Genomic DNA, 24,025 nt, shown 5'->3' on the forward strand with positions numbered 1-24,025 from the left:
GGCTGTTCCCTTCAATTCAAGCAAGCTGCACTCAATTGCCCAAACTCATAGATTTGGAATAATAACCTAACAGGTAAACCTTTAAGGTGAATCTTTAAGAGCAGTAGTGATGTTACTGCTTAGCTAAAGGTTAATATAAAATATAAATATATGATTTGAGCTGAACACAGTGAATCAAATCAGTAAGCTTCAATCATACAATCCACTCAGTCGCAGTAGAAAGGTCTTGAGGACCTCTTGAACTTCCTCATTCTGACTCATTACAACTTACAGCAACGCAGCACATTTGTTGTGTATTATCTCGCAGTCTGTCTCCGGCTCAGTTAATCACGTCGGTGTTTACATTAACACAAAGCACCATATCTCACCTGCTGCCGGCGTCTCGGCTCCGACTCGGGGATGAAGAAGTGGGACCGTGGTCGGCTGGTCTGTGTCACGGCTGCTGAGTCATTGCTAGCGTGGGTCTGGTTCAGCCGGAGAGAGATTTCTCTCCAAAGCAGAGAGAGAGAGAGTCGGCACAGACAGTGAATGATGACCGAGCGGCACAAGATGAATGGCTCCAAGAGTCGCCGCCTCGGTGACTTTGACTAGTGCATGAAATGAAAGGAAAGATATTGTGCCGTGTAATTATTGTGCACGCGCAACTCTCTCGATGGCATGTTCACAAATCACCAGATTTCCTTTTTCAGTTTGACTAACACAGGGTTTAAAATATAATTAAATGAAGCTTGCTGCATTATTACACCAATTATAATACATCTGTGACTTCCTGTGGTACGTTTATCGCTTCACGGTGATTCAGCGTTGGACCATACACTGACTTTCTCCTCCTTATTCCCCTCAGGTGTCTTCTACTCGTATGTGGAGGGGCTGGGGGGGGATGAGGACACAGCGGCCGACCTGAAGCTGTACAGCCACAGGTGGAGGAGACGGGTTCCCATGAAACCCCGGAACATGGACAGCAACAGGGCCAGTCAGGAGCAGGACCAGGACCAGGACCAGGACAAGGACCCGGACCCGGAGCAGGAGGAGCCTGAGGGGTTCCCAGGCCTGCTCTCCGCGGAGGAGAGAGACAACAGCTCCCAGATCGAGGTACGTGTCGGTTCATGAGGAGGCTGTGGGACGGATCAGAGACCAAACAGTACTCTGCATGAGATTAAAACATCTGTGTAACGTGGAGGAGCTTCCAAAAATCTATCATGAAGATACTTGGCCTGAAATACAAACGGAAGGCACAGACTTGTTTCATGAAAGACTCGGATTGCATTTCAGAAAGCTGCACCCAGTTTATCTTTTAATCTGTTTCCTGCAAGTTCCTCAGACATAATGGAAGTGCAACACTGTAGGAAACCTCCAGAGCACAACAGTTAATTGTGTAATTTGGCTTCATTAGCAGCTCTACACACCCAAGGTCCTCCCACTGAAGTGAAGAGACGCTGCCTGATTGACTTATCAGAGCTTCTGTAATTACCGAATCGTGAATGGTGTAACATCCCTGTCGTAATTGCAACTCTTGTATACGCGATTTGTTTTCACTTTTACGGATGTTAAGTCTAAGTCTACTCCTTCCCTGGAGCAATTATAAATCTCTTTAGAAGGCTGAATGTGTAATAATGGAATAATAAGAACGGAAGGGGCCCCAGGGCCGGAGGAGTAAGACTCTATATCAAACATGAAGCTCCGCCCTCAGGTGCTCCTCTACCTTCTGCGGGTCTGGATCCTCTTAAACGTGACCTTGGAGAGACCAGAACAGGAAATGAACTCGGCCTCTTTCAGTTCCCGAGTGGTTAGTGGACCTGCTGGAGATTTATGCTTCGGGTTCAGCCTGTGTTTGTGAATGTATGTAAATGAAAGGCATTACCCTCGCTGTGGCTCCTCGGTCTGTGAGCGGCGTGGAGGCATTCAGTCAAAATGATGGCGGCGGCCGCGTCCCGGGCTTAGACGGCTCGTTAAGTTTTCCTGTGGCTTCTAATCATCTCAGGTGCACAGAGGAGGGGGGAGCTTTGATCATGAGCCGTAAACACACACACACGCGGGTCTTCAAACTTCACACACGCCTTTATGTGTAGACACAAGTGTCAGCCCCACCAAGTGCTAATTCATCAACGCATTCTACTTAAGATGACAGACACACAGTAACACAAATACATCCTCCCTTATGGTTCTCCTTCTGTGATGCTCATTTGTTGTTGCTTAATGCACACCTGCACACACACACACACACACACACACACACACACACACACACAGCTATCCTTCAACAATCCTCCTTGCACGGCCTAACCAGAACCTTATCCCCTACCTCAACCATGATCGATTCATGTCTAACCGTAACCTACCCACAACATCTTACCCCGACCTCAACCAGGAGCTCAGATATGACGTTTGCCTCATTAGAACGGAGCTGTGGTCCCCATGAGGTCAACTGGTCCTGGAAGAAATCCTGAAGAGGGAATAAAAAACAAGCGCACGCAGCACCAGGAGCTTATCCTTCCTCGTTGTTTTCTTTCTCAGATGCTCATTTGTTGTTGCCGAACGGAGAAGCAGTCGACAGCACAAACACCCTGTCATTCCTCCTGTCATTACACACACACACACACACACACACACACACACTTTTAACTCCCTTACCTTCCACCACTTTGTTGACACAAGAGAATTCTTCATTTCTCCGACGGCAGAGGCACCGAGGTGAAATCTTCCAGCCGGCGCTGAGCTGAATGGTTTCAAAGTGTGTCTCTTCTTTATTGAAGGAGCTTAAACCCGGGGATGGAGGGCAGAGCGGAACTGTTTCTTCCTCTTTAAGACGAGATCCGCTCCACAAAGCCATATATCACCAATCTGCGATGGGAAACACATTCCGAGAGTTATTGTGTGTCACAATTTATGTCCTGGCTGGCACACCTGCTTCCCATCAACCTGCAGCTTTAGTGATCTGCAACCATATTTCCTCTCAGGGAAAAACTCGAATGCTATTATTTCCATGTTCCCCATAGTCTTATTGAAATATAGTCGGGAACCTTCTTCCTCAATTCCTACCTCAATGATCCCTAATGTGTTGGGATCTTGAGTTTGTGGTTAACTCCAGTGGCACCAGAGCCAGAATCTTAACCAACACATTGATCTCACTTCTACATGTGGGTTTATAACAGCGGCCTTAACAACAGACGGTCTGACGCCCACGATGTCTGTGACTCTCTCTGGATCGTTAACCCTGATCGATCACCTCAGCTCCAGGTGTTCTCAGGTCAGTGTGAGGGAGAGTGAAGTTGGAACAAACCGGGGGAATCAGGTCATTGTCACTAAATCTCCTGTGTCTTTTATTCAGCGAGGGGAAGATTGTGCAACGGTTGTGTTTTGGTATTTTGTTTTTGCTCAATGTGTAACTGAGGAAGTCGTACAAGAGTATGTGCGTCGGTTACCGTTCACACTTCTGCAATGTGTGAAACCGTAGACTGTCATCATCTTGATCGGCCCCTGGTGGCTGGCAGTAGTATAGCTCACAAACCCTGCCTTCTCCTTATTAGCAGATGGGACACGGACCAAGCTGAACTTTGAATACCTTTTTATCAGTGATGGTTTCATCATGAGCTTTTAAAATTAGGCCACCAACAAAAGGCTTATACACCTTTTTAATGATTCTAAACTAAAGTTAAAACCATTCTGCTGCTGGAGGGAACTTTATCAATTTCAGTTGTTGTAATCGTAACAAAACCGTTGTCTTGGCACAGCTCAGATGCAGATGCACACTTCCATGGAAAAGAAAATCAGGATTTTTATGGCGAACAGATTGAACCAGGCTCAGCTATTTCTCTGCATTTGCCTCTCAAATACATGCAAGCCTATTTCCTGCCGATTTCATCATCGGCACACGACCACGTGATCATTGAAACACTGAATGATTATTAAAATCCTGTCTCTTAGTGTCAAAAACCCCTTTGTACTTTGTTTTAGTTGCTCTAAAACCCTTTTTAAACATGTAGACGTTGGACTTGAACTCGACGTCCCGGGGTCATATTTTCATCTTTCATCGCTGGAACCCCCCCACCCCCACACACACACACATACACACACACACACTCAAACCGATTGTCTATGTCAACACCTGCTCACTGCGGGGAAACCACCTGCATACCAAGCGAGCCGGCGCGAGGTTACGACCGCAAGTTCCCAAAAATCTACTGTAGAGCCGGCTCCAGCTGTTAGGTGGCGACGTTTCAAATCTCATCTTTTACGAGGAGTATAAATAAAAAACCCACACAGACACACGTGCAGCGACGCGGGTGATGAATCGCACAGACTGCTCCTTTTGTCAGAGCCGAAAGTGAAGCTGAGACGGACGAGTAACTCCCCGTGCTCCCTCTGAGATGATGTCAACATTTGATGGTGTCATTTTCCATCACTGTAGGTCCCGATACTTTCAACCGATGTCAGACAGGATGTCAGGTTGCCAATAAAAGCACAGTGTACACAGTGTTTTTTTTTGGGGGGGGGGGGGGGTCTCTCCATCTCCCGGCTGCTGCGGCTGTTTGTGTAGCTTGTTTTGATGTGGAGTAATAAGAGGGTGGTTTATGGCAGATCGTTTTTATTGGACGTGGATGTGAGGAGACTTTACAGCTCAGGAGGCTCTTTTTGAGGGGGATACATGTCGCATGCGGCATCAAACGTAGAAGGAATTGACTCTAGAATAGTTTATTTTAAGATATATTGACATATATACTGTACATTCACTTCACTGTCAAAGATATATGTCGCAATTCTTCAATTCAATTGTCATAAAACAACAAAGCCTGTTATATATATTTGTTGACTTGTATACTTACAATTTTCAGATCTAGAAAAATGCACTCTCTTACTCAAGGGAACAGTAATAATACATTTTTTATTACGTCATATTCACCTTACCAGTGGTTTTGTCCGTCTCTGCTAAACAAAAAAAGTGAGTTTATTTATCACATATTCATTGGTTGTATCTGGCCAGATGTTGAATTTCCCCGAAGCTGCATGTCTAATTTCTCTTCTCTTCTCCTCTACTCTACTCTTTTCTGTTCTGCACGCTTTGCTGCGTTCCCTGTTGATTCCTGCATTTCTTCAGGAAGAGCTGCTCGCCTCGCTAATTTTCATTACTTCACCAGATTCCCACTGCTACTTTGACACTTAACACGCTCTCCGTGTTCCAAACGTACAGCGAATGCAAATGAGTCTTTTCCTTTTATTTGTTTTGTGTCTCTGTTAGTCTAGTTTACCAAAAGATTCCCAGAAGGCAACGTGTTTGGAAACGACGCTCGCTGCCTTCATGTTGTTTTTACTCGGAGTCCAAACCGAGGGAGTACAATGCGGAGCTGCTCTGCACAGGAAGTCTTCTCTCTTTGACCACATGTTAGAGCGCAGGTGTTGGGGATTTATTGTGTTCCTGAACAACTTGGGTCTAAATCATAAGACTGTAAATCCAATTCAAGAGATAAACAACCTCGAAGCAGGAAAATGTTTAAATCATAAACCAGCTTCCTGGATTCTTATCAGTCTAGATTATTTTTTGCCATCTAAATAAAAAGCTTTCTCATTGTAATTTTCAGAAGGGAACACTTTTTGTCAGAGATAATAAATGTCTTGTCTTTTGGGCTGTGGGTGGGACAAAACAACATTCAAGGCCCTTGTGTAAAAGGGGAAATAAATAAGAGATGATCAGATATTGGATGGAACGTCAAACCCCTGCCTGATTCTCCGTCTGCTCAGATTGTCCACATTTTGGATCCGCTCTAGTTTTCCTCAGGGGCCCGTTTCAACCAGGTCCAACATTCTGGAGATCATGAATACTTGTAGTTTGTACCAGTGTATTCGACCTGTTAACAGGAATCAGGAATAGTGTGGTGCGGCTAAGACCAGTATTTGGTTTTGTGTTACACATTGGTTTCACCATTAAATTCCATCAGAGTGATGGCGCATTAGTAATGTGATTTAAGTGTGTACTCGGCTCAATGTGTGTGTGTGTGTGTGTGTGTGGTGTCTTTGGAAGATGGTGGCTGGCTGACAAGCAGCTGAATCCCGACACATTGGAACATTTATCTGAAGCTCAAGTCCTTGTGCCTACATGGAGTTTTGTTTTCTCAGGAGCGGAGACATAGCTGCGGTTGACGGGGATTCAAGTTTTCAGTTTAATATTCCTTTATTTTCCTGACGGGCATCAGTGAGTCACAACCACAGCGACCTCCCCGACTGCAGCTTTAACACACACTGGAGACGGAATATGATCCATACACATCAGGAACCTTGAGTCTCCTCCATCCCTTCGTCCAGTCTCTGAGCTTGTGACGGACAGATACAGATACAGCAGGAGTTCTGTCAGGGTTCCACTTCTCTCGTCCTTCTCTCTATCATCAGCATCTGTCCATCCTTCATTAGTCTCCTGCATGTTGCCTTGCAGCTCAGGCATTTCCCCCTATCATCCGAGAATGGACCAAAGTTGTTTATGTTTCTTGTAAGGAATGAAAATCCATTTGACATACTTCTACAAGACATTATGTTTTCATAAGAGACTAAACATGGGCTGAAAATGGCTGCTCTGTTTTTATGAAGTCGAATTTTATTACTAGAATGTGTGTTTGCAGTAGTGATTGAAAAAAAAAAGAAGTCAAATCAACTTTATAGAAAGGTTGACTTCCTTTTTACAAGAAAAACATAGTGGTACAAATTTGCTCTGCAAAAACTTTTACATATATTTTTTATTTCAAATAGATTTAAAATGGCATGAAATCCACCTTTCAAAAATGTGTAAAGCACATATAGAAGCTTTATTTTCAATTCCACTAAGACCGATAACACGAATTTCTATATTTTTTAATATAGACTCAAATTGTGGACGTCACACTTTCACCTTAGAGCACGAGTTCACGCCGTGTTTACAACCTTTTACCTAAAGCCGCCCTGTACCTTTCGTCCCAGCGACATGTAGCTTCATGTCAGGCACAGCTGATGTGCACACAAACACATCGAGCTGCAGATGTACAGATGCTCGAGCAGAACAGAGATGAGTATCACTGCCAGAGAGCTGTACATCCAGTTTCATATGGGCCCGGTGCCAAACCTACAATATGATTCACTGAACACTGAGCTGAGATTCAGGGGTTCAATCCAGGAGAGCTCAGTGCACCAGTTTGAGTGCTGGCTTTAAAGTGGCCTGTAACTTAACAGAGTAAAAACCTAATGGGATTTGAATGTAAGTCCGACTTTTGAATTTGAATTTAAAATGTATAATATTGATTTGTAGTCTCTGTGTCCTCCTGATCCAAAGAAACCTTTTTCGACCGTCCACCAAACCTCTCGGTGTGTATCTGTGTGTGTGAGTGTCTGTGTATTTGTGTGTGTGTGTGTGTGTGTGTGTGTGTGTGTGTGTGTGTGTGTGTCTGTGGTCATGCTCCCTGTCCTCAGTCTGCTCCGCTCTTCAAAAGCCCTCTCAGCTTCACCTCCACCCAGCTGGACGATGGCGCCCTGCCCGTCTTCCCTCTCTCCCCTGGAGGTGAAGGGAGAGCCAGCTGGCCCCTCTCACCTCCGAGGAGCCTGCTTCTCCCTCCATCCTTCTCCACACGACCAAAAGCAGCTTGAGCTGATTAGTAGTCAGCCTCGCGTTTCGGTCGTTTTTGTTTTTTTTTACAAGCTCCCTTGTTTTCTTTGCTGAAAGTAATGTGCTGAGTCAGGTTTGCCCTGACACGATTTGTCTACACTTAAATCTGCGATGAAAGGCTCCTGGCAATGTTTGTTTAAATCTACAAATGAATCAGTGTAACACCACCAACATGGCTGAACTCCATTTGGGATTTGGAGTCCTATCCGTCCCTGGGAGGCTCGGCTAAGCCTGGAACTCGATCTCTGCGTTTTGTATCCCAGGCTGAATAGAGAGCGGGGGTATTTGATTTTTACCTCTCAGAAGGGAATATGAATCTCTGGAGCAAAACAAACCGAGGGGAGAAGGATTGTGCTTTAATTAACGCTCGCCTCGTGGGCTTTTCAAATGCAAAGTGCTGTCGCTCGGAATAACGCAGGATATCAAAGGATCCGCGGAGCTGCGTGAGTTTCCTATTAGCGAGATCACAGCCAGACGCATTGTTTGCCTCCCCGGCTGCACGGTCTGCACGCTGCCCACCCGGCCAAACATTAACTTTAACAATGTTTCAGATAAAAGCCCGAGCTGTAAGGTGTCTCATTAGACCCAGAGGGAGACCGAGGACACAAGCGCTCCTTCTTCCTTTCATTCTGTGCAGGAAACATAAAAGCAGACAGGCGTCTCCCACGTGCCTCATAAAGTCCACCAATGTTTCTGTTATAAAATCTGCTGCTGACTCCGCTGTCTGCTCTTTTACAGAGGAGGAAGTTGATTGGCTTCTTGTTTTTTTCAGAATTTTTTTAGGAGACTTTAAAACCTCTTCCTGTCCTCTTCCTAATCAAAACTATAGAGCGGAATAAAAGGATAAAGAAACAACTGCAAATGAAACGTATTGTTGTTTCATCTTATTAATCTGTTCGAGAAACACTGTGTTACTGATTTTCTTTACATTTAAATAATGAGTAGCTTGGAGTTTGATTTTGGCTCAGAGCAGCTCAGTGGAACGATAAGCTGCTGGATGTCCCCTCGTGAATATTTGTTTATGGTCCTTACACTGTGTTCGGTGCGGTGAAGCAGCACGTCCTCCACCCTGTCCTTCCTCACGTCCCTCTGCCTTCTGCTGGTCTTCTCCCACAGGAGGACACAGATCACAACTACTACACATCCAAAACGTGGGGGCCGTCCGAGGCCAGGAGCAAAGACTTGTGGGTGGACGTCGACCACATGGACAAGGAAAAAGTGAAGATCCACGGCATCCTGTCCAACACGCACAGACAAGCGGCGGTAAGTGGACAAACAGGAGAGTTACTGAGTGCTGAACTAAGACTTGAGTATTTGTATTGTGAACTTTGTGAACATTGTCTCTTAAGAACAATACCAATCACCCAGAGAAGAAGCACTTTAAATGTCCCATCGTCTGTCTCAGTCACTGAAAAATCCAAAACTCGACATATTCAAAGAGCTGTTTTTAAAACTGTCCAACTTTGCATATCTACTTAAACGAGTAAATAAAAAAAAGATAACTTACTTTATTATGCTATTTACCTTGTATGGCAGTGGTGATTGCTGTTATTGTTGCCCAAGCACATTTAAAACTCAGAATTCACAATAGACAAATATTGGAAAACAATTGCGATGGGACTTTAAAGCTTCTTTCCACCTCTGTGTGGATGTTATCAATGTCCTGGAAATGCTCCCTGCACAGAAATCTACAGTCCGGCTTTTATTCGTTTCATTTTATTTGTTCCCACACAAAACACAACCTGCTGTTCCCACACAGACACATGCACAAACTCGCACGTGCATCATGACGCCAATCAGATTGGTGATAAGCCACTGGAGCTCACAAGCCTCTCGGATCAGTTAGTGACGTGGGCTCCGTGATTAAAAAGAAAGATAAAACCATGGGCAATAACAATAAGAAGAAGAACAACAGTTTAAAAGGCCTCTGTGCTGCAGTGAAGTTTAAAATCTTTCCTCAGCACAAGCAGGTGAAACACGTGAGGTGAATACTGATGAAGTCACATGAGGCAGCAGCACCGGGCTGATGGAGGAGACAGGCAGCAGGGCACCTACAGGCTCTGGAGGAACAATAGCTGGCGAGGAGATGGGATAGAGTCCCACATTGTGCATTCTGCTCCTCCACCTCCAGTCGTGTCGTGATGGATCGAACCCAACGACTCCAGCCAAGCTTAACCACAGAGCGTCCCGGCCAAGAGGAGAAGCGTCTCTTCCAGATAGTTCAGGAGAAATGTGGGAGGTTTCTCTGACTCACGGCTCAATCAATAAGTGAATTTCTCAATTCAATGACCAGCCAAAGTCAGAGTCAGTGGGAGGTAAATGGAAAATAGTGCAAGAAGAAGAAGAAGAAGTAGAAAACCAATCTGTGCTGAAATTCACCCACCGTGTCAGCAGACCAGCGCTTTAAACAAATAGTTTATTATTGTGGCAGTTGGAGTCCTGAGAAAGAGCTTAAACCCTCCTGGAGGAAGTCTCCGGGCTCCTCCCTGGCTCTGCCCCAGCTCTGGCCCCCGGCACCGAGGGAAATTGGCCAGCGGGGTTGTAAAACAAAACACAGCCGCAGAGGTCAGCTTCATCACAGGCCTCTGCCAAAGTGAGAGCTCCGGATTGGCTCTACAGTCGGGGAGATTCACTGCGGTTTGCCACAGGATTACTCCCCTCGGCGTAATCCAGGATAAATTATAATGGCTCCGTGTTTACTGTGGACTGTCCGTCTCCGTGCCGTCTCCTGGCAGCGGGGACGATTCTGTCCAGGGATAAAATGAATGAAGATATAAGTCAGTGTTTGTGGGAATGTGCAAGAACAGATTGTTGTCAGAGTCGTGTTTATAATCACGTAGTGTCTTACAATCCATTTCATCATGTGTTAAATCTCATAATCATATTAGTCAAGAAAATCGCATATGAAAAGTTTTGAATGATACTAACTAATCCACATTTTCACTGAAAGGGACTAAAACCTTGATCATTCTGCAGGTCACGTACTTTCTGGTGCTCCTATGCTTAATTCTGTGGAGGCAGACATCTTCCACACATTTGCGAAAAATGAGAAAAGTTAAAATAGATTAATCTTGTGTGTCACGTAACGAGAAACATGATGAGGAATAAATGTGCTGTGTCGCATTTCACTCTTTTTACTCTGAGATTTGAACTTTTGATTCATAGAAACTGAAAATATATAAATGTGTCTTGACGTCTCATATATAATATTGATTAGTTTTAGTTTTAGTCCCACTGCCTTTATTTGTAGCATCATCATCAATAAATGAAAACAACTATTAAGACATATCACATAAGTTTTATTTTCTGTTTGAATTTTTTTTTCATCAATTGTTACCTCACTGAGCAGAAACTTACTTCCATTAAATAGAAATGTACCGTTTATATGCAAATATGTATTTGGGTATAGAAACTTGACTCAACATGAATCAAGAGAAAATAATTTACATTAAATGCTTGCAAAGTGAAACAAGTAAAACGTTTTTCCATCTTATCTAAATCCTCTTGAGTGTCTTGTTTAGTTTCTTTGTGAGGCTGAGAAGTGTCTCTCCTCTTGTCCTCCTCTCTGCTCCGTCCTTCTGACCGGGGACGTCTGTCTCTTCTCCCCTCACAGAGAGTCAATCTGTCCTTCGATTTCCCTTTTTATGGACATTTCCTGCGTGAAATCACCGTGGCCACTGGTGGTAAGTGAACACTGTTCTTTGGACTCCGCCGTCTCAATAGTAGTTATTAGTGTTATTATTGGATATACAGTATATGCTTGGAATATTAGACACAGACGGGTTTCTTTTGCTGCAGGGTTTCGGGGGGAGGGGGGGAGGGTATGGTGAGATTTATAAAATGAGTCTGGAGTGCAGGGGCATTTATGCAATGGAGAAGAAAGTGTGTGTGGTGCACATATTTGTGTGTGTGTGTGTGTGTGTGTGTCTGTGTGTGTGTGTGTACCTGTGAGTGTGGCGTGGCCGCTGTACAAAGAGATCCCGCCACTGAATACCGAACAGGACCAAACAATGATTTATTTCTTCAGATGTTGATCCTGGGAAACTGAATCACGAGACTCTGGGTTGAAAAAGCCTCGTCTGGCACAAACCACAGAAACAGAACCACCGGCACCGCGCGGCCAGCCGAACCTTCAGCCCGATACCAGATCATTTACAGCTCTCACCTCCACGGCACAGTCTGCTAGACGTGGGGAAGTTTAGGAAAAACAAACCACTCCCAGAGAACTCAGCAGCTTCACACAAGAATTAACTGGAGGGAGAAACCAGTCCTACGGGGTTTGGACTGGAAACCACCGTCCCTCTGCCAAGTGGTCTCGCACACTCCCTGATAGACACGGATAAGAGGGCGGGGGTATCAGAGGATGTGTGTGTGTGTGTGTGTGTGTCTGTGTGTTTGTGTGTGTGTGTGTGCGGGTTAGACATGTGACTCAGCAGACGTGTCGGCCAGAGTGTGCAGAACAATTTTCCACTTGAGTCTTGACAGCGAGACCACAACACCACCAACCGGCCATTATCACATCAAAGGCTCAAGCTCTGCTCTTTCCCAGCTATTTCAGAGATGCTGTGTTTAAACTGCCACTGGAATAATAAGGAGTCTCTTATCGTCATTATGATCACCGTCTCATTTTCCTTCTTCATCCTCCATCACCGGGCGAAGTTGAGTCGGCTTCAGAGTCACTCTGGAGGAATTGGACAAGGAGTGGACCGGTGCAGATAAGATGAGCACCGGGGGGAGATAGCGTGAATTTGCATTCTTCCAGACAGAGATGGAGGGGCGAGGCCGGGCCGAGGAAGAGGTGGAAGAGGAGGAGGAGACATCTGATATCTGTGTCTTGCAGGCCTCTTGGGCTTTGCCTCCGAGACGCTGTCCCTCCCACCCCTCAATTTTTGGGACTCTCACCAGCAGCTCCTCCTCCTCCTCCTCCTCCTCCTCCTCCTCCTCCCCCCCACTGTGCCATCTCTCCTCTCCATTTAAATTGCTGTCAGCGAGTCACTGTTTTAACTTCAGCAGATATTTCTCTTTATATTACCTACCCTGAAACTCTGCAGGAGGAGATAATTTCTTAACTGAGTGTGCGAGTTATAATTACATTTATTTATTTATTTTTATCCGGAGCCACAGTCAGTTTCGGAGCAGTGAAGCAGACGATCCTCAAACCCATTAACAATGGGGTTGGCCCGCAGCCATGTCAAACATATGAGGTTGAAGTCTCATGGTTTGTACAAACTGTAAATCAGCTCGTCTTCATCTTCACAGGTCGATTTGTCTGATTTCTGAGAATTCTTGAAACAACTGATGTGTATTAGAAACCAGAAAAAACCCAGATTTAAAACAACCAAGATCTGATTTATTTTTACTGACTAAGCATTTAGACTACTTCTCCAAGTAAGTAAGTCGATCCACGTTGAAAATAATCATTAAGCAGCCCTGCCCCTGTTGTAGTGTTGAAAACGACAGTGTGGCAGACATCAGGGTCGGAACACTACAAACACATCACTTTACAAAGTCGGTTCAATAGACGTCAGCTGCTTAGAAGCTCCGGCGAAAAATAAAAAGAGACAGAAAACATTCAAATGTCTCTAGGAATGTGCTGAGAATAAATGGATAATGTCAACAAAGGGAATGTGCTGTTTAAAGTGTGGACGGCCCATTACAGCAGTAACTGAGATTTCCTGGGTTGTCAGTGACTGTCAATGCACCGCGGGTCGCCCGGTGAGTCTGGTTCACGCCGAACAATGTGTGAAGGTCTCGGATCGTGATGAAATATGATCGGACCCCCACCAGCTGTGCAGCCGGCCGTCAAGCTGTGGTATTCGGTTTACAGAGCCAGCTGTCACACTTAACAGCCCCAGCATCAACAAACTGTACATGTTAATCAGATCATGCTCAAAATGGTTTCTCAGGAAATGTTTGAGCAGAAGAAGTAAGATAACGAACACAGAGATGAAGCAGAAATGTAGATGAGCAGAAGAAAGGAAATGGGGTCAGACTGCTGCTCATTGCCCTTTGAAATCTGTCTTTATCTCCGTTTATTGTTGCTCTTTATGGTGAAATATTGGACAGTTTTTCCACTTTTCCACTATTAAATTGAAACCACCAGAGAAAAGAACATCACTCTTTAAGTGCTCGTAGCTCAGAGAAATGTGCGACCTGTGACAGGCAGCCAAGAAATTACAAGAAAAGTATCAACACCTGAAACTTCTCTGAGGATATTGGCCCAGTTTCAAATATCTACATGAAAAATACTAAACATTCTTTCCAATAATATCCAGCCGAAGCATAATATTTTCACAGGAATGTTCTAACCTCTCGCTGCCCTTGATTCGAGTTGAGGAGAAATGTTCACGGTTAAAGGTCATCCGTGAAATAAAGCATGAGACATTTGTTCACTTCTTTATAATGTAGCTAAAACCTCAATCTCTCCTTAACCAATGTTTTTGTTGCATAACCCAAACCACACACAGACTCAGACGTGTTTTCGGGGCTCAAACCGCCGAGTCTCTCCAGTGTCGAAGAGCCGCCAATCAACCCGACCACCAGCTCTCGACAAGTTGTGTGTGTTTTATGAAAACATCGCACTCGATTTAGTCTTCTATGAACAGAATCCAAGCAATTCGGTTTTCCCCCAGTATGAGTTTGTAGTGTGTGAACATAATTTGTAGGAGACAGTGTTGTGACTCATAGACATGAGGTGAGAGCCTTTTCCATAGGATGAGTTGTTCAGATATTTGAGATATTGAATAGACTCACATCAGTGTTATAAGAAGTATCTTAAATGACGGACACCATCTTTGAGAAAGTTTTATTGTACATGTACTTTGACTTTTTCGTTTGGTCCCATCAACTAACCTGGAGGAGGTGTGGTTCCTGGCTTCCTATGCAGAGACTTGGGCGTCACTATCGGGGGCGCCATAATTTCGTCCATCTTTATACACAGTCTAAGACCAAATAAAACATGGCTGTGTGTGTTTGTGTGAATCCAGCCGGGCTCCTCCCGAACCTCAGAACATCTGCGATAAACAGAAAATATCCTGTAAATCAAACACAGCGCGGCAGGAAGGAACAAAGAGCGTTGTCCAAACACAACGTCCAATAAACCGGAGCTTAAGTCGAGTGGGACTGTTAATTCCTCTTGTGTTTTTCTTGGATGTGCCGGGCCCTGCACTTTGGACCACGGCACATGTAAACACGGCCCGTCAGAGAAAGAATGATCCGACTCATCCCACCATCATAAGGACTCTTTCTCTTTCTCCACCTCAAACTCGTCTCCACTATTCTGTCTCTCTTGTCTTTGTTCTCGCTCCTTGAACATCTGCTTCCCCCCCTCCCCCCAGCGTTCTCCCGCTCTTCCTCCGTCCAGTGTCCCTCCACTGTATGTGAATGGATCACCTCTCTGTTGAGCACTATAATGAATGAGCAGCCTCTCCACCGAGCAGCCCCGGGGCTCTCACCTCTTCAGTGTATTGAGCGGCTGCGTCATTTTCGCTGTTGAATAAGTTGCATTGTGTGTTTGCAGGAGATTGCCGGTGGAGAGCAGGGGCATTGTGAGCGTGTCCAGCCAAATGTGTGTGTGTGTGTGTGTGTGTGTGTGTCTGGATGAGACAGGAGATAAAGACAGTGAAAGTGAAAGGAAACGACTGACGTGGGCGAAACGAAGAGAAAGCAATTGAGGGATAAAACAATGCCGGAGTGAACGTTGGGTAAATATGAGATGAGGTGGAATGTACAGAGGCTGATTGGGAGGAAGTGGTTTGTGTCGCCGCACAATCGGATAAAGGATTTGAAAGTGATGTCGCTTGGTGGCATCATCAGACCGTGAATTCACCAGTGTGTGTGTGTGTGTGTCTTGAATTCAGTGTGTGTAGACTCAACAATCCTGCCTCTTTATGTTCGATCTTCTTTACATTCATGCACCATAATGCAACACAGGGAATCAGCTTCTATCTAATGTAAAGTGGCTCCTGAACGGCCCATTAAACCCAGAGTGTTCTCCTGATGGAGGACATTTCTGTGTGATTCAAAACATCACTTTGTCGGATTAGAGTGTACAGTTGTAAATTGTAGTTTTAGTCAATATCACAGAGCGAAAGGTGGAAGTTCTCATCTTAACAATATGCAGATGTCACCTTGTTATTTCAAATTATATTATTTCACCAATTTTCTATATTTTCCTCACATAAACACTGAACCAATTCACTGATAACTAAAGTAAAAGTAGAGAGAGAGTCATGTTCACACAACCAGAACGTTTCAATTGACAGTAACTTACTAGATCTTTCCTACACTTATGGCCAATGTATGAGGCCCGTGCACTTTTTCCATAATTGGAGCTTGAGCCTCTTTCAACCAAAAAGCACTCAGCCCTGGAAAAAGGAATTTAAAATTTAATTTTTTTCCAGAAGCGTTTTTACGATCTTTGGAAGGGATAACTGAGCGTAACCATGGTAACCCCACTCATTCAGCCCTCCGGCTCTTTATCCTCTTCCTCATTCCCTCTTCATCCAGGTAGAGCTCTGTACTCTCCAGGTCTGCACACTACTGAATAAAACCACATTTTCACTCTCTCCCCTGTGTGTATGTGTATTTGTGTGTGTGTTTGCATGAGCTTGAGAGTGTGTGAGCTCCATATAGAGGTAATTCTGAGAAGGGAGGTCTTTGAGGGATGATTGATTCCCCTCATGCGTTGCCCTGCTCCCAGTTTCCAAATTGATAGATGTGTTTTTATAGCCGGCCCACTGTATGAGGAGAGTCGGTGAATGGTGACATGAAATGGGGATTTATGGGTCTGGCCTCAATGTTTTTGAAGAAATCCTCTTTTCTTTCTCAGCAGAGTTTTTTTTTTTTATTCCTTTATGCCTCAGAAAGTTTCATATATTATGTTTGTCTTGAACTGATCTTTTAACACAATAAATATTTCTCTGATTTGATTGTGAGAAGATGAATATGAAGTAAATATGAAGCAGCCGCCAGTTAGTTTAATTAGCATTTAGACCCGGAAATGTAAATGTAAATACAACTGTGTGTGTTTTGTCATCCATCGATCATTTACACCTTAATACCTTTATCAATCAATTTATCAATGATTACATATTCTGTTAATTATGCATGTATGTTAAAAACATTCCTACTCTCACGTTCTAATATTGATACAAAAAAATGACAGTTTGTAGCTCCATCGTGTATTTGTGGATCGGCTACACGATTTAAAAATAACAAAAATCCTACATTCTCACAACTTTCAATAAGACTTGTTTGTTGCAAGAAGTAGAATAAAAGTTTTTCAAAAGTTAAATATCATCAAAGAGACGATATTCACTTAAATGAGTTCAGAATAAAACACGATGAAGCCTCGTGCTCAGGAGTGAGGGAAGAAAAAGAAACTCTGCATACCTTGAATTAATCTTGTGACAGCAGCTGACTCTGCTGAACTTTGTTGTCAGCGGGGAAATTAAGACGCTGCTGGATCCTGTTATCATCGGCGCCCGGTTCTCGATGCAGAGACGGTTCCCTCGAGCTCGTGATGAACGTGGAGCGTTCGCCACCATTTTCCCCGAGTGCATCAATAACCACGGTTTACAGGCGGCTAAATGATGCAGCTCTAGTTTGTGTTGACGGAGCACTTCCATCTCAGCGCAGACATTTATTTGTGGCTCGCTGGAGGGACGCATAAATTGTAAGAGTTAACATAATCTGATTTTCCTTGTCGTGAAGATTATTCACTCCTATTTACACCTGTGATGGATGATGATGAGTAGAAAGACACAAGAGGGGTAAAGGAGGACACAGGTAGACGCAGAGCAGGAGCAGGTCGGTGTTCTGACCCCATGAGGATATTTAACTGCTCGCTTGGTTTACAGCATCTTCTCTCAAAGCCCCTCAGATTTGTCCCTTCTGTGTCTGATGGACGATAGTAGTGCAGATTAATCTGTGCTGCTGTATCTGAGGCCGCCTGCAGCACGAGGCCAGACACGGAGAGAGAGGAGCGATTGTTGTGGGTTAATGAGTTTTTAACTTTGGCCGGACCGGAGGGCTTGCTGTCCTCCTGAAGGAAAGTGTATCAGATAACGGGTTTATTGTCGGAGGAGAGGCGGTAATAGAGGAGGGGAAGATTGATGTTGGTTTTTATGAGTTGCCCAAAAGGGTGAATCCATCTGAAAACCCTCCATCAAGGCATGTACAGAACCAAAAGTGATGCATGGCACATTATATATCGGTGTTTCAAGATTTTAGGAGCATCTACCTGAATCTCTGAGGAGTAAAGAAAGTTACATGTTGTGTTTTTTCCCCCCCCCTGCAGGTTTCATCTATACGGGCGACGTGGTCCATCGTATGCTGACGGCCACTCAGTACATCGCTCCCCTCATGGCCAACTTCGACCCGAGCGTCTCCAGAAACTCGACCGTCATCTACTTTGACAACGGTAACAGCAGTTTGGCTTTCTTCTACATCGTGTGATTCATCATGCACAAGACAGAATGACATCGTGTTCCACAGTGAACCCTTTGGTAACAAGCTGCAGAAAATAATAAGTAATAATGAATAGATAAGATAACTGCAGGTTGGCAACCCACCATGATGTCACCTATTGGTTTGTGAGCTGGTGCTTTGAAGCCTCGAGTTTGGCATCTTTGATTTTTGAAACCAGATGTAGCCATATTTGGAGGGGAGCAGGGGGTGGAGCCTGACTGAGAGCTCAAGGACACTGCACGCATTGGATGGTACAATCTTTCAATCACATGATATCCACGCCCAAATGTGACTTGTCTTCTATTTTTCTTTAAATGGGACCATAATTTACCGAATGATTATCTCTCTGCATTGAAGAAGACTTGAATCTGGTGTTTAAGATCTTAAGGAGTCGCCCCCTTCTGGTCAATCGAGAGAAAACAGGTTTCAGGCACTTCCGCATTGGCTTCACTTTCTGCACCCGAAGTCTTAATCAATTGATAAACAGACTATGGCCATAAAATAGATTTTTTACTTCGTCCCTAAGAGACTGATGTGAATCACGCTGTTCCACTCTCTGTCTGTGTGTTTGACTCTTTGTTGTATTTTGTATCACTTTCCTCAAATCTGCTGAGATTGTCAAAACACACACTTTTTGGATCAACAAACCATGAAGCCTGATTAGCTTGTCTCCACACCCTGCATGGCTCGAGGCTGTAGAGCTCCAAAGTGCAGCGCTGCTGGTTCTGTCTGCCGTGTTTTCAGAAACTGAAGCGAGGTAATCAGCACCCCGGGGCGGCTGTCGGGGGGGCAGGTGTTCTCTCTCGACAGATCCTGCTTTCGCTTCTCAAGAAAGATGCACACAGACCTTCTGAGGAGCTGAAAACGTGATGTCACTGCAATAAATTAAACCAGTTTCATTCAAAATACATTTAAAGTCTTATAATATACTCTGACAATAATAATAAATTGCTGTATGGCAAGTTGAATACATTCCTCTGCTCCAAATTCTTGGGTGAATAACTGATGAAGAATCTCACAAAAAACGATTTGATAATTTTACAATTTTTTAAAACACTGTAACCCACTAAGAATTTCTTAAATTATTTTTTTCAGAAACTTAATTAAATAAAAAAAGAGAAACAATATTGCAAAATGAGATCAAAATCAAAATTGAGGAACTGAGGTTCACACGAAATGATAGTGTAATGAAAACAGTTGAATTAGTTGAATAGTTTATAGCAAAAACTTAATATATTTATATTTATTGTTCTGACTCATGAGATATCTTCAGATGGTCATTTGCAATGGAGGAGATATGTGTCATATCTTGATTTATACGACTTCCTCTGAGACTCTGTAACTTTGCTCTGAACCGTAGTTACCCCCCCTCCCCACACACACACACACACACACACACACACACACATCCTGTACTTTCACTCTTTGTGATGGTTGTTATCCATCAACTCATTCGTCGCCTCCTAATCGCTCCGCCGCAGACTGACGGAGCGACTGCGTGACCTTCTGCAGTCGAGCTCATCAGAGTTCAACAGAACTGGCAGCCGATCGATTCCGGGCCGAGGCCCCCGCTCCTCATCGCCCTGTCCATCAGTCAGCGTCCTGCCAATACAACGCAAGAGCTGCCTGGTTGGTTCTGTTATGAGAGAGTCAGTACCGCTTTCCGTCAGTTTGATGAGGCGTTCACAGCCCAGACGTCTTGTTTGTTCTCGTGACACAAACAGGGAGGTGGGAGATGTGTGACAGTGTGAAGCTTTGTTGTCAGACGCTTAATTTCCACGAAACAGAACATTGTCGTCTCTTGAAAATTAGAATCTGCAAAATAAAGCACGTGTGATACCATCCTGACGTTTGATAAGTCAGTGAAGTGTCCTGACACCCGACAGACTGTGAACCTGACTGATGTCGACGGTGGGATCTCGTGAAGGTGCTGTGGTAAAAATACCGTTTAGAGATTTTAACACAACTTGTTTTATAAAGAAAAGTAGAATGTTACTTATTATAGTCTGACTTAATATGGTGAAAGCTTCCATTAAACATGTTTCACTGGAGACACTTTGACCCGTCACAGCAGGAACCACTTGGTTTCTCTGTCGGACGCCATTTACACTTCAACCCTGAGTGTAAACTTTGTTCATGATCGGACAAAATAAATGGTAGAGCTGGTGTAATAGAGCAGGTTTGTTTTGTTTGTGTTTAGCTCAGTGGAATTAGAAACAAGGCCAATGTGTGTGTGTGTGTGTGTGTGTGTGTGTGTGTGTGTGTCCCCCACGCCTCCTCAAACACACTGTATTTTTAGTCTGGAAGCCCCAGATAGCTCTGCGGCCTCCCCTCCTGAACTCAATGCATTTCTAACAGACTTCCACCAGCCTCACCATCTGCTGGCTGGGTGAACGCACTTTACCATGAGTGAGCAGCAGTTTAACGCTCTGTCCTCTCAGTGGTTCCCACTGTCTTTAGTCTTTTTCCTCCATTTTGCCAAGTTGCACTCATAATAGGTATTTCATATCAGTGCATGATCAGACCCTTACTCGATTTAACCTCCTCCTTTAACACATGAAACATGCACTCCCAGTGCCAGAGCCCCTTTACACGCACCACATGTGATTTATTATGGTTTTCCTGTGCAAGCGGACGCCTGTTCTCTCCAAATTGGTGCCAGAGACTCCAAACCCTCGTCTTTACTTTGGGTGGAAGAGCTCTGGCTGTGTGATGGAAAAATTGATTAGTTGTGTTAACAAACCTTTATTGTCCTGGAGGGCAGCCAAAACGTCTAACTCTGAGGGCGGGAGGGGGGGGGGGGGGGCCTTCATGTCGATAGGGTCTCAACAGTTAATCAGGGTAATGTTAAGAGTCATGTGAGGCCTGATGTCTGGAGGTAGAGACAGAGGCTGCGTGAGTCTGGTACTAATTTAGTTGGTCCCCTAAAATGAAGGCGACACGTCATGATGATTTGACTTGATGTGGTCAAGCTGGATTCAATATTATGGAGGTTTCAATTGTTTTCCAGTAAGTTACTGGTTAATTGATGTGCTATAAAAAAGAAAAAGTATTACAATAGCTTTCGATACAGGCCGTGCTCTCCTCTGATCTGTTTGTGTTTGTGCTTCTGGTCGTAGGTACTGCTCTGGTGGTGCAGTGGGATCACGTTCACCTACAGGACAACTACCACCTGGGGAGCTTCACCTTCCAGGCCACGCTGCACAACACCGGCAGGATCGTGTTCGCATACAAAGAGGTCAGGCCTCATTCTATTCATTCACATCCACTGGAAAATGATATGTTTCTCCACTTTCGTGTCATTTCAACAAACGTTGACTATATAATCCTGGAGGAATCAAAGTCTTTTCTAGCAAACTTAAATTCATCAAATGCCTACTTTACATTAAACAGAGTTTGAAAGGGACATTATTAAAAGCAGCTTCATGCATCAGGATCAAATATGACTCACCTTCACCCAGCTTTAACAATCAGTTCGGTTTCTCTCTCTTACTCTGTCAGACTTTTCAAAAGTGTCTTTGTAATTTCACACACTGACGACGGCCCCATGTCTCAACCATGGAAAATATTGGGGGCCACATTTTCACTTATTGTCTTTATGGTTGTTATACAGACAACATAATGGGTTTCATGATGAAAGTAATGAATCCTCTGCGCCGTCAGACTGGCCTGTTTCCATTCGTCGGCCTGTCCCAGACACATTCTCTTCTCGGTAATGGATTTTGCCTCTCTCTCATTTCAGATCCCCATCGAGGTGGCAACGATCAGCTCCGTCAATCACCCGGTGAAGGTGGGCCTGTCCGACGCCTTCGTGGTCGTCCACAAGATCCAACAGATCCCCAGTGAGTCGCAGACACACGGCTCTTTAGCTTCTACTACTTAATTGTCCACAAGAACAAATCCTCAATGGATCTTTATGTTACTTTGAGTTAAGTCACGTTACATTTGCAATTTTGCATTAAGAATTCATCCATTCACTCCCCCCCCCCCCCCCTCTCAGCAGGCAGTGGGCAGAGCTGTGGGCTCAGCCTCAGATCTGCCTCCCCTATTTACTTTTGACTTACTGCAATTCTGGCCCATTAATGTAACAGCAAATGTGAGCAGAGGAGAAAACACTTCAAACCTTGCTTTTGTTTCCACTCTCAGACTCTCCATCTTCCATGGGCTCCGATTCGAAGCCCTCCACAATAACGAGATGTCAAATATGATTAATTCAGTAATTTAAAGCTGTTTTGGTCGTGAGTTTGAAACCTGGATTGCATTTATTTGTCATCTTTAATTACTCAGGCCTTTTTGTCCTTCATGGCATCATTATCCTATTTGTAAAAGGATTTCTTGCTTAGTTGAGTCACTTTTTTCAAGAAAAGAAAACAAATTACTGTGAATAATTTCGAGCGCTAGCCGACAGTTAACCTCTTTTTAGAACGCTGTGGTTGGCACTGAGAGATCCTCGCACCGAACCTGTTTGCGTTGTCCCTCTGCAGACTTCAGACACCAAGTCACGTTTGAAGCCTCTGACACAGGGCGATGAAACCAGCAACTGCTCGGCCGTGGGCTGATGAAATCCCGATTGAGACTGAGATGTTGTGTTGAAGTTTGCGTTCTCCTCTTTGTCGGACCCAATGCTTGGAACACACGACACGGCATGAACACGTGACTGTTGTTGTTTTGACGATCTCCCTGGCACCAAGTGTCAGGCACACTCACTGTCAAGTGTTAATACAACACATATGTGTGAATCCAACATTTCCACACATAGATGCACACTACTGTGGTGCACTGAAACATCCACAGCTCGACAGACCTGCTGCATCTTCTCGTGATTGCCCAACTCATGTTCGGACCATCCCTGTGTGGAGGAGGGGTCCAGAGATAAACTCCTGCAACATGTGAAACTAAACCACGCTTTGCTTTGAGATATTTGCAAATTGAACAGATTTGTGTCAAAGTCTGAAAAGGGCAACGTCTGCATAATGGGCCTCAGTCCAAAGGTCCTGATGTGTTCCTGGTTGTGCAGCAGGAGCCTGTGGAGGAGGCGAAGGATGCTGGGAATTAGATCAGAGGTTTTTTCATAATGACCATCAACATATTGAGGCAAAAAATAGAGAAGGGCACTTTTTATTCATAGATGGATGGGGACTAACCTTTAGAAAAGCAAGAATCAGCAGTTTTCATGGAGAAGGATGATATCGCTGCTCAATTCTCCACAGGAACAACCAGGAGGGGTCAGTTTAACGGATGGTTGCAGTCAAAGCTTTAGAAATGCAGGGACAGTAGAGTCAGGAGGGGGTGGTTCCTTTTAGAGAAATGTTACTCAGCTTAAGAATATGTTTGAAAGGTAAGTTCATTGATGTCAGAGACAGGGAAGCTTTGTCATCATTGACTGACGGGCGACATGACAGCTCCCCGAGCGGAGGGTAAATCACCTCCACCCCCTCCTGGTGGGAAGCTGCGGTAAAGGTCACACTGTCACACTGACGCATTAATCGGATTGATCACAGTGTCTCCACACTGTGATCCCTGCAGACCGTGGCTCCAGATTGTTTTTAAAAAGTGCAAGACGGCATCACACATATCCTCCACTTCTTACTCTTCAACAGGGAGAAGTGGAGGTGTGTTGTCCATATATGGGTTCTACCATGAAGAGTGTTTCATCTACGCGTAGCAGCCGCGGCAGCCAGGGGGACATTTGTTTCACCCTTTTTATTAAGAGCTCAAATAAAACATTTCACACGTCCTCCAGTCAGAGCACCGCCACAGTTGATCCGGTAAAAGGATAATTCATGTCCGAGGTGTGTAATTATAACAGGTCAGGTACAATCACTTTCATTTACCTTCCCAAGGCTTATTATACTTCATCAGTCACAGGGAGTTATTCCTAAATGGAAACCGAAACCACCTTCATCCCTTTTCATATCTTCTCGCCTCTACCTG

At 44.5% G+C, this 24,025-nt stretch overlaps 1 protein-coding gene across 1 annotated transcript in view; it reads left to right on the top strand.

The window, feature by feature from the left end:
* The window catches only part of plxdc2b (plexin domain containing 2b), a 69,822-nt gene that overhangs the window by 29,899 nt on the left and 15,898 nt on the right, over positions 1-24,025 (top strand). The window contains exons 2-7 of the mRNA XM_062379041.1: positions 845-1,092; positions 8,738-8,884; positions 11,235-11,304; positions 17,922-18,044; positions 21,211-21,329; positions 21,834-21,933. Of these exons, the coding sequence (XP_062235025.1) occupies positions 845-1,092; positions 8,738-8,884; positions 11,235-11,304; positions 17,922-18,044; positions 21,211-21,329; positions 21,834-21,933 (807 nt within the window). The remainder of the gene's footprint in view (positions 1-844; positions 1,093-8,737; positions 8,885-11,234; positions 11,305-17,921; positions 18,045-21,210; positions 21,330-21,833; positions 21,934-24,025) is intronic.

This window comes from Platichthys flesus, chromosome 21, assembly GCF_949316205.1.
Source record: "Platichthys flesus chromosome 21, fPlaFle2.1, whole genome shotgun sequence".
Taxonomy (NCBI): domain Eukaryota; kingdom Metazoa; phylum Chordata; class Actinopteri; order Pleuronectiformes; family Pleuronectidae; genus Platichthys; species Platichthys flesus.